This window comes from Populus euphratica, unplaced genomic scaffold (assembly GCF_000495115.2).
Source record: "Populus euphratica unplaced genomic scaffold, PopEup_1.0 scaffold98.1, whole genome shotgun sequence".
NCBI lineage: Eukaryota > Viridiplantae > Streptophyta > Magnoliopsida > Malpighiales > Salicaceae > Populus > Populus euphratica.
In genome coordinates, this window is record NW_011499986.1 from 602,040 (window position 1) to 612,751 (window position 10,712).

The 10,712-nt window shown below is 37.8% G+C and overlaps 2 protein-coding genes across 2 annotated transcripts in view; one reads left to right on the plus strand and one right to left on the minus strand.

The window, feature by feature from the left end:
- LOC105140150 (V-type proton ATPase subunit a2-like) overlaps positions 1-8,150 on the plus strand; it is an 8,346-nt gene extending 196 nt beyond the window's left edge. The window contains exons 1-18 of the mRNA XM_011046858.1: positions 1-235; positions 520-564; positions 651-773; positions 855-962; positions 1,269-1,379; positions 1,472-1,645; positions 1,738-1,875; positions 2,913-3,020; positions 3,136-3,243; positions 3,333-3,481; positions 4,042-4,195; positions 4,290-4,450; positions 4,533-4,739; positions 5,008-5,191; positions 5,276-5,359; positions 5,452-5,645; positions 7,223-7,282; positions 7,382-8,150. The exon at positions 1-235 is cut by the window's left edge and continues 196 nt beyond it. Of these exons, the coding sequence (XP_011045160.1) occupies positions 95-235; positions 520-564; positions 651-773; positions 855-962; positions 1,269-1,379; positions 1,472-1,645; positions 1,738-1,875; positions 2,913-3,020; positions 3,136-3,243; positions 3,333-3,481; positions 4,042-4,195; positions 4,290-4,450; positions 4,533-4,739; positions 5,008-5,191; positions 5,276-5,359; positions 5,452-5,645; positions 7,223-7,282; positions 7,382-7,586 (2,454 nt within the window). The 5' untranslated portion in view covers positions 1-94 and the 3' untranslated portion in view covers positions 7,587-8,150. The remainder of the gene's footprint in view (positions 236-519; positions 565-650; positions 774-854; positions 963-1,268; positions 1,380-1,471; positions 1,646-1,737; positions 1,876-2,912; positions 3,021-3,135; positions 3,244-3,332; positions 3,482-4,041; positions 4,196-4,289; positions 4,451-4,532; positions 4,740-5,007; positions 5,192-5,275; positions 5,360-5,451; positions 5,646-7,222; positions 7,283-7,381) is intronic.
- Positions 8,151-8,406: 256 nt separating this feature from the next.
- On the minus strand, positions 8,407-10,344 carry LOC105140151 (cysteine proteinase 15A-like). Its single transcript, XM_011046859.1, has 4 exons — positions 9,830-10,344; positions 9,580-9,699; positions 9,054-9,300; positions 8,407-8,919 (listed from the first exon to the last, which is right to left on the minus strand). Exons 1-4 carry the CDS (start codon positions 10,286-10,288, stop codon positions 8,642-8,644), a joined length of 1,104 nt encoding a protein of 367 aa, XP_011045161.1. The 5' UTR covers positions 10,289-10,344; the 3' UTR covers positions 8,407-8,641.
- Between the last annotated feature and the right edge of the window lie 368 nt (positions 10,345-10,712).

The window sequence follows — 10,712 nt, forward strand, 5'->3', positions numbered from 1 at the left end:
CTCTCTCTCTCTCTCTCTCTCTCTCTCTATATATATATATATATATATTAACGCAAATAAATTACACAATTTGAGATCTATCGATCTGTGAAAAATGGGCGACGGAAGTTCTGGCCCAACCATGGATCTGATGCGATCGGAGCCGATGCAATTAGTGCAACTTATCATTCCTATTGAATCAGCGTATCGCACAATTTCTTACCTCGGTGACCTTGGCCTCTTCCAATTCAATGATGTAAGCATTTTTTTTTGTTTTGAGATTTTTCTGTTGTTCGGTTCAATTGCTTACCTAACCATAATAATATTAGGATTTGTTTTAGTTAACGATCCGCGTAATGTGATTTCTCTGATATTAATTTGGATTGAACTCGATCGGATTTGTTTTAGTTTGAATGATTTCGGTTATCTGTGTTTACGGTTACGAAATTGAATATGAAGAACTGGAGTTTCGTTTTTGGTTTTCGTTATCACATTACGGTTTTGATGAAGTAATGGTGTGTTTTTTACTGTTTTATCCAGCTAAACGCGGAAAAGAGCCCTTTCCAGCGGACTTATGCTGCTCAGGTTTGGTTTCTATAGTGTAGAGATCAATTCTGTTATGCAAATGTTGGTGGATAATCAATAGGTGTTGAATTTTTTATGCTGTGTAGATTAAAAGATGTGCAGAAATGGCTCGCAAGCTACGTTTCTTCAAGGAGCAAATGAGGAAGGCTGGGTTGTCACCGTCGGTGAAGTCTTTAAGAAGTGGCAATATTGATCTGGATCATTTGGAGGTATTAAAGTAGATTGTTTAGTTTTTTAGAGCATGGTTCCTTGGAAATAGAACTTGTTGTGATATATTGAGGCAATTTTAGGTAACGCTTGGAGAATTGGAATCAGAGCTGATAGAGATAAATTCGAACAATGAAACGCTACAACACACTTATAATGAACTATCAGAATATAAGCTTGTCTTGCAGAAGGTATGGCTTCTTTTACTTCCAAGGCCTCCAGTGTGATGACGAGGCCTTTGAGTCTCTTGCATCTTATATATAGCCTTATAGGTCTTTCTCTCCCACACACATGCACTAAACGTTAACTCAACACGTAGATGAACTGGCCATCAGCAATTTGTGTCAGGAGAAATTTCTGAAACATATGCTATCACTTTCAATTTTAATCTACTCAACCAGGAATTTCGAATATTATAGAGATTAGCATTCTGTAATTTACTGTAAAAGGCCACTGGAGCTCTGAAACAGGTGGGTACTTTTTGTATCTCATGTCAGGCTGGTGAACTTTTCCACTCAGCTCAAAGCATTGTTGCAGCTCAGCAGGGTGAACTTGAATTATATAACACTACTGAACAATCCATTGAGAGATCATTATTGTTGGAGCAGGTACTGCTTTTCAGTTTTTCCTGTTCTTTGCTATAGCAGCTGAAAGTTTGTCATTTTCTGTTAACTGATTCTTAAAAATGAACATTGTTTAGGAAATGACAATGGATCCATCAAAGCAAGTAAAGCTGGGGTATATCAGTGGTCTTGTTGCAAGAGAAAAATCAATGGCTTTTGAAAGGATTTTGTTTCGAGCAACCAGGGGCAACGTCTTTTTGAAGCAAACTGTGCTTGAAAATGCTGTTGTTGATCCTGTGTCGGGGGATGAGGTTGATTCCTGGATGATGTTTATCTGCTCTCCATTTCCAGAGCTGGATATACACGCTTTATTTTGAAAAGTTTATGATTTATCAATTTACAGGTTGAGAAAAATGTATTTGTTGTCTTCTATTCTGGTGAAAGAGCAAAGAACAAGATCCTTAAACTCTGTGAAGGTTTTGGAGCAAACCGCTACCCTTTTACGGAGGACCTAAACAAACAGTTTCAGATTATTTCACAGGTATAATTCATGATTGCTCATGTTTCTTACCTCTGATTCTGTTAGGTTAGAAGCGTGGCACACTGAAAGTTGATTAGTGGGTCAATTTTAGAGAGAAAACAATTATTTTTATTTCTCTCCTTGAGGATTCTGGAGGACTAGTATTATTTTTCTCTCTGTTTCATCCTTTTTTACCATCTGCTCATTGCCATACTTGATTACACATAAGAAACATGAATTGCCTTTTCTTTTTCTTGCTTTCCGGGTACTTCACTGTCATTTGGTCTAGACAACCATAAAGCATGCTCCAATTACTGGGAAAGAGAACGGAGTTCACTCCCTATCAACTGGCAACAAAAGATCCAAGTACAGCATGTCGAGTTTGAAGCAATGTGGCTTGAGACTTGAGATTCATAGGAATTTAATTTTCTTTTACTTTATGTCCATGGACATGATGTTGTTAGTTCAAGGTATTGTGGCCTTGCTAGTGTTCTTATATAGGCATATAAATAAATGTGTAACCGTTTCAGGGGCAAAACTGAAAAGGTGTCAAATTTAACAGGAAAGGTATCAAGGGAAAAAAGGTTCATGAGCTAGATAATGCCTTTAATAAGAAATCAGTAGAGTATAATTGCAGGAAGATAACATTAATCCCCAAGCTAGTTTTATAGGGTGTTTGACATTGTAGTGCAGGGTGCTTTTCTAAACTGCTTTTTGCTTGAAAATGCATAAAAATTATTTTTTCAGATTTTTTTTTTGACATCAACACATCAAAACCATTGAAATAATATAAAAAAGCATTAATTTGATTTTTTATAAGGGAAAAGCAGATAAAGGCATAAGCAACCTCACTCCCAGGTAGAACTAAATAATTGCACGAAAGTCTTAATTTATTAATATATAGCGTTTCGCTTGTAGTAAACCGAGGATAAAAAAAATTGCATTCTCCCCAACTTTGAAATGAAACTAGAGTTTTTGTTTAGTGCTCTGTCTTAGGTGCACTAGCATCTTTCTGTCCAGTTTTCTGATGTAAATTTTGTAAATTCACTGATTTCTAGGTGTCTGGAAGACTTGCAGAGCTTAAAACCACCATAGATGCTGGATTGGCACACCGGAGCAATTTGTTGCAAACCATCGGCTTTGAATTTGAGGAGTGGAATTTTCTGGTTTGTTCAAGTCATTTTACTTAATACTTTGGATCATCACTGAATTAATAAAACTTGAGTTAAGCTGAGCTGAATCTTTTTTGTCAACTAAGTTTGTCGCTTCCAACTCATATAGGTGAAGAAGGAAAAATCAATTTACCACATTTTAAACATGCTCAACATGGATGTGACAAAGAAGTGTCTTGTTGCTGAAGGTTGGTGTCCTGTTTTTGCGAAAGATCAGGTTTGTTCCCTTACCTTATAATACTCAGTACTTGGTTAAATCCTGCATTAATCATATCTTTTAAATTGTCTCATTGTGTATCTCTGCAGATACAAAATGGATTAAGGCGAGCGACTTTAGACAGCAACTCACAAATTGGAGCCATATTCCATGTTTTGCAGACAAAGGAATCACCACCTACCTTTTTCCAAACAAACAAATTTACTCTTGCTTTTCAAGAAATTGTAGATGCGTACGGGTGAGTTACTTGTGCCATGCAAACAATACAAAGAGTCTGAAATTTTTTAGAGTAATTTTTGGAAGGATAATTGGCTGTATGGTTCTAACATAACTTTAGAAGTTTTCAGATGCCTTTAAGATCGGACTGGTAATACCAGTATGTGACAACCATGTTAGGCATTGGCAAAACTTACAGTTTCTTTAAGTAATTAATTATTTGTTCGAACACAGAAATTATGGCGTTTGAGAGATAGAAAACTAGTGTCTGATTGTTGTTAGTATGTTCCAGGTGATATGTAAAGTTAGTGGTTGACCAAAGTATATTTAGTTGATATTATCTATCTTTGCAGGATGTCAGTCCCGCTAATTCAATGCTGGTCAATTTATATGTGCAAACAGTTTAGGGATAGGTCTTCTCTTGTCCTTGCATGTTGCATAATGAGTGGATACATTTGGCTTAGACATTCCTCCCATTCCACAACCTGTAATCCATGCATCATTTAATTTGCCCCATTGACTGTTCGTGTTGACTATTTCAAAGATGAAATAGAGGTGTTAGCTTACAACATCATTTTTCAGGGTTGCCAAGTACCAGGAAGCAAATCCTAGTGTATACACAATTGTCACATTCCCTTTCCTTTTTGCTGTAATGTTTGGTGATTGGGGCCATGGTATTTGCTTGCTGTTGGCAACATTATATCTTATTATCAGGGAAAAGAAACTTTCCAGTCAGGTAATTGTGATACAGCTCGTTGGTTTGTCTTAGCAAGCACTGTCTTCCTTTTAATTGTTTCATGCTTTGGCTTACTTCCTTTTGTAAACAACAGAAGCTTGGAGACATTATGGAAATGGCTTTTGGTGGTCGTTATGTGATAATGATGATGGGAATTTTTTCAATCTACACGGGGTTGATATACAATGAATTCTTTTCAGTTCCATTTGAACTGTTTGGGCCCTCTGCTTATGGCTGTCGTGACCAGTCTTGCAGGTATTAACCAGTACAACTTTACATGTGCACGAGTGGTTCAACTTTACTTGTAAATGATTTATATGCTCTATTTGCATTGTAGGGATGCTTATACTGCTGGTCTAGTTAAGGTCCACGCAACGTATCCATTTGGTTTGGATCCCAAATGGCATGGTACCCGGAGCGAGTTACCTTTTCTCAACTCAATGAAGATGAAGATGTCAATTTTATTTGGAGTGGCCCAGATGAATCTTGGGATTATAATGAGCTACTTCAATGCAAAGTTCTTTGGAGATAATATAAACATCTGGTGAGCTATATACTTTATTCCTGCATGCAATGCATTGTTTCAAATATTATGTTACAGCATGCCCTTATGGAATAACAGCATACTGATGGTTTTAAGTTAAATTTTTAGAGTATTTAATCTTATAAACATGACTGTCCTTATCTGCTACAGTGGAGAGATGGGACCTTGGAAGCATTTATATATATATATCTGTTGCTTTTCACTGCTTGTTTCTTCTTTTTCTTATTTTCATTTTCAGAATTAACTAGCGACAGTTGCATTGTTTTAGGTACCAATTCGTGCCCCAGATGATTTTCTTAAACAGCTTGTTTGGTTACCTTTCACTCCTCATAATTGTGAAGTGGTGCACCGGTTCACAAGCTGATCTATACCATGTGATGATATACATGTTTCTAAGTCCCACTGATGATTTGGATGACAATCAGCTTTTTATCGGCCAGAAATTTTTTCAGGTATAATAACTTTTATAGTGATTGTGTGGAAATTCTCCCTTGTGGTTTAAGAAAATGAAGCCAGCTAACATGTTTCACCATCAGATCTTGTTGCTCCTATCTGCCCTTGCTGCTGTCCCTTGGATGATGTTTCCAAAGCCTTTTCTGTTGAAGAAGCGACATGAGGAAGTATGCTCATTTTTTCCCCAAATACATTCATTGTTACTGCTCATTTGTAAAAATAATTGTTAACCTCTAACATTCCTAAATGCATTGTTCAGAGGTTCCAAGGTCAGTCCTATGCACGGCTGGACAGCAATGACTACCCTCCTGAAATTGAGCCGCATTCTGTTTCCCATAACCATGAGGAATTTGAGTTCAGCGAGGTGTTTGTTCACCAACTTATACATACCATAGAGTTTGTGCTTGGAGCAGTGTCAAATACGGCTTCATATTTACGTTTATGGGCCCTCAGGTTGGTTCTTCTAGTAATTACTTGAGATCTATATTTTCAAGCTAAATAAATTCCCACCCTTATTTGAGTGCTTGTTTGTGATTGCTCGTCAGAATGTAGTTGTCACTAGTTAGGTGGCCCGACACCGTGGGCTAACCTTTTATTTTCATAAAAAATATAAAAAAAATCTAAGATTCATGAGTGTTGATCTAGTTGCAGCGTCGGATCCAAGAGCGTCGAGTTTGGCTGCAACACCATACCTGACAATAATATTTATATTATTGATAATAATTTTTAACTTGTTTGCCCAAATTCTTATATTTTTTAATCTCTTAAAAAAGTGATGGCTTTTCTTCAATAGTAATAGTAGTATTTTTTAATAATAATAATATTTTTTCAAATCTATTAATTATTTTATTAATAATATGAATTATAATAAAAATAATAATATTTATAACATAAATAATACTGTTTTTAATATTAATACTTTCATTTATAATAAACATAATAATATTGATAACACAAATAATTATATTTAGAAACCTAAGACCCAAGAACATTGCATCCTGACAAATGACCCGAGATGATGGGTCCTAGTGAGAACCCAAGTGAAATGGTTCACGAAGGACCCAAGAGCATTAGGTTTTGATGCCGGACTCAGTAGAATTGAGTCTAGACATAGGACCCAAAGTCAATTGGTTCTGCAATTGGAGTGCCCCAGAAAATTATAATAAAAATAATAATAGTTATAACACATAATTATATTAAGAAACTTAGGACCCAAGAGCAATGCGTCCTGGTGAGAACCCAAGCAAAATGGATTCTGATGCAGGACCCATGAGCATTGGGTCTTGATGTCGGACCCGACAGAATTGGGTCCGACATCAAGACTCAAGGCCAATTGGTTCTATGTCTGGAGATCCCAGTAAAAATAATAATATTTATAACACAAATAATTATATTTTTTATATAAATACTTTGATTTATAAACAAAATATTAATAGACCCAAGATCCAAGAACCTTGGGACTTGACAAAGGACCTAAAAGGATTGGGTCCGGATACCAAACCCAAGCAAAATGGATCTTGACAACAAACCCAATACATAGGACCCAAGGCTACAGCTAGCGTCAAAGGCAGCCTTAGCACCATATGTCTATAGCCTGGTGCAAGCCACAATGCCAAGCGTCTGCAGTCTAGGACCTGCAGCCACCAAAACTAGAGTTGATTGTTTTTTTTTCAACCATCTCTTCAATGCCATATACATCCTAGTGAAAAGATAACCCCACGTTCCCCCTACAATCTTTTCAATTCTCGGTAGCAAGGGTAACTCTACCATCACACTGCTGTACTATACAGTGCTTTGTGTTTATGTAAACAATAACAGGAGCACCGATCCCTTTTAATATATTGTATAATCTCTCTTTTACCTGTCTGAATGCAGAGTTATATTGATTGGATTGTAAAGATCTTATGTTTATATGCCTTCCTGGCACACCTCTCTTGTTTAACATGAATGCGGGGTGCTTTTTTCATTCCGAGTACAGCAAGTTAACTGTTTAATTTGAATGAGTTTTTTTTTTTTCCTGTGATTTTCAGTCTGGCTCATTCAGAACTATCGAGTGTATTCTATGACAAGGTCCTTCTTCTAGCATGGGGGTGAGCTCTCATGACCATGTTTTGGCTTTTGATGGAAGTGAATTAATATCTCTCAGATTTGATCAAGCAAAATAATGAATTGTCTGTGAATGACTGCAGGTACAACAGCATCATTGCTCGCGGTATTGGATTGTGTGTATTTATATTTGCAACTGTCGGTGTCCTCCTAGTGATGGAAACCTTAAGTGCATTCCTACATGCCTTGAGGCTTCACTGGGTGGAGTTTCAAAACAAATTTTACGTGGGAGATGGATACAAATTCTATCCATTTTCGTTTGCTTCGCTTGGTCAAGATGATGAATGATATGTTTACTGGATAGAGCAGTCGAGGGCATAGATAGGCAATTGAATTTATCACACATTGAAGTATATATAGCAAACTTGCGATTCTTTTGAATATGATCAAAGAGTTGAAGAAAGCCAACGGGGGAAGTGATTCCAAGTTCGGAAGAAGAACCTTTTCGTCAGGAACAACCAATTTCCACCGTGTTTGTGGTTGCTGAAACAAGTCTGGCAGGCGAGGCTGCCTATTCCCTGAACGTTGATTGTTGAGGTTCAAGGGAAACTACAGGGGAAAAACAATATGTGAAGCTTCTAGAATTTTGCCAGTTAGCAAATAAGAAGCTGAACCGAGATTTCGGTGGATGTACAAGCTTCTAGAATTTTGCCGTTAGTTTATTGTATTCTTCACCAGTGATTGTTAGGGTACTGCTGTGCAATATTGTCCAGTGAGTATAAGAAATCAAACAGTGTTGACAATTGACAGTGAACTCACTTTGTAGATGAGGAGCCGGAACCAATTGTGATCAGATTTCTATATTTATCGAGACAATCAACCTCTCCGATCGCTAAAATGCGCTTGTTTGTACGTTTGTCACTTGGCATATTATTAGATTTCAGTACTTGTGTCTGTGGTGGACTGGGATCAGATCATGTTTTCTGAAGCTTCAAATCCTCACGTTATGTGCCCACGACACGCTTCTGGTTAAAATCAATTGCAGGAAACAATGGAGGTCATCGACACATGAGAACGCATTGGTCCAAATTATCTGAATCAACTTAAAAGGCCAGCCCAAAAAATTACGTTGTTGATCATCAGTGGCAAGAAGATTGAGCCATGCACAACCATTAAACAGTAAATCCTCGCATAAATTGATGAAATTACGAACACGGAACACCACCTACATCATTGCAGCTTTTGCCAGATACATATATATATATTTTTTTTGGCGGGGGGGGTGGGGGGCTTATATTATTCTAGTCATTTACATGGATTACAATACACACTTCATATGACAAAAGCAGCACCGTCTAAAAACAGTGTTGTTCTAATTCAATGTGCTAAAAGGGCACAACAATCTACTGGGCAGTAGCATGAATAGCAGCAACAGTTGAAACCATGGAATCCACACCACATATGTTGCGAGCCCTGCAGATCTTGTAATACCCATTCTCTCCCCAATTCTCTCCCCATGAGTTCTTGATAATCCAGAAAGGCTTTTCCTTGAACCGGATAGGAGCATAACCAGCAGCTCCATACCCCACCAGCAGCACCCCATGATCCTGGTGCTTTGAGCAAATGTAGGGGCATGAAACTCCACCTATGTATGTCTGCATAAAAACTGCATTGATAGCCACTGCACCGTGGAAAGCAGAAAAAACCTTATAATTAGCCCTCCCACGATAAAAATAGGCGAGATACAAATCTTAACAGGAGTTGTTGAGAGAACAGATGCCAATGCCTAGACCACAGCCAGAAGTAGCTAAATACCTGAGAGAGGACCATGCTTCACCAGGTTGGCAGCAATTTGATCTTCATCTAGGGAAACAACACTGAAGTTAGATACGGATGCAGCGACTTTGCTCTTGTCAAATTTGCAAGCACCACGATCATTTCCGGTATAAGGATAGTCCTCCTCACGTTCAAGACCACCGGCCTTCAGTGCGTACTCGAAGGCATTGTTCATCAGCCCACCACTGCAGCCCGAGTCACAGGCACCATATTCTTCTGGATCACACTGTAACGGTTCCAAGAGGACACCATAACGAGGAATCATAGCACAGTAACTAAATTTTCGTATCTCCTTTGATAGAAAATGAATAAGCTTTTTTTAAAAAAAAAAGAAAATCCATTTTTCATGTAAAAAAATCAAAACCCTCGTAGTCTTCCAGGCACTTGACAAATTCCCAGACCATGTACGACTACAAGAATCACTACTGTTAATAATCCATAAATTAATATTAGTTATAAATGAAAGAAAAACTGAATCGAGAGCATGAAAATAACGAAGTCAAACCTCGTGATCACAATCCACAAGCTGTTGCTCACTCAAGCTTACAAGCTCGCCTGTTGCTAAGTAATGAGCTCCTTCCAATGCACCTGTAGCACTAAACGACCAGCACGATCCACACGATCCCTGTCGAAAACCCAATATTTTAACACATAACACAACAATAATTATAGAAAATGTCGAAAAACTCAACAGACATGAAAACTGGTCCGATGATGCTTGACTGTAAAAGCCAGGAAAAAGGATATTAAGATACCTGGTCTTTGACTTTAGTAACGGCGCCTTGGTCACGCCAGTCAAAATTAGTAGGAAGATCGCCAGTAGGAAGGATCGGCGCCTTGTTAGCATCCGTCGGCAACCGAAGCCGCCGCTTCAATCCAAGGAACTGGCGGGGGGAATCTCTGGGAGTAAGATCAGAGAATTTAGTGACTCCATGGGCAGCGGTAGGGTCCATCATCTGGTGTTTCTTGGCAAGGAGGAGATTATCTTTGAAAACACTGAATCGGAAATCATGTTCCTCTTGAGTCGCATAGTTTTTGCCGAATTTGGACTTGAAAGTGGTGAAATGATGCTCTGCGTTGAGGAGATGATCCTCGCCGTCTGATACGACCTGCCTGATTAAAGGATCGTCGAGATCGCTGGAAGATACTGTGGATGCGAGGGTGGGGGATAAGGCTGTCAGGACGAGGAGAAAGAGCAGAGGAAAGCGTTCCATGGTTTGGACTTGGGACAGCAATGTCTGCAGTGGGAACTTGAAGGGTAGGAGATATTTGTAAGCGGAGGTGTTCCCGGAATATTGTGTGGTGATTACCACTGTGAACGTGACACGTATAGTTACGTGAGCAAGTTGACGGATTAAGAAACAGATATATACATATAGCTGCTAGGCGCCGTTTGAATGGCGTTTAATGAAACAAAAAATAAAAAATTGTATGAAATTATTTTTATATATAATTTTAGATTATTTTAATATATTTGTTAATAAAAATATTTTAAAAAATAATAGCTGTATCACCTTATACTTATAATTGTCTATTTTAAGTAAAATTTCAAATTAAAATTTTAAACAGATTCATTATTTATAATGGTTAATTAAATATTTTTAATTTATAATTATGGTAAAATTTACACCATAACAT

What these genes read in the sequence shown, in the direction of transcription:
- LOC105140151 (XM_011046859.1), bottom strand. Translation starts at nt 10,288, where the DNA reads ATGGAACGCTTTCCTCTGCTCTTTCTCCTCGTCCTGACAGCCTTATCC. An exon ending in TTACTAAAGTCAAAGACCAG is followed by an intron (nt 9,700 to 9,829) that starts GTATCTTAATAT and finishes GGTTTTCGACAG; the next exon opens with GGATCGTGTGGATCGTGCTG. An exon ending in TTGTGGATTGTGATCACGAG is followed by an intron (nt 9,301 to 9,579) that starts GTTTGACTTCGT and finishes GAACCGTTACAG; the next exon opens with TGTGATCCAGAAGAATATGG.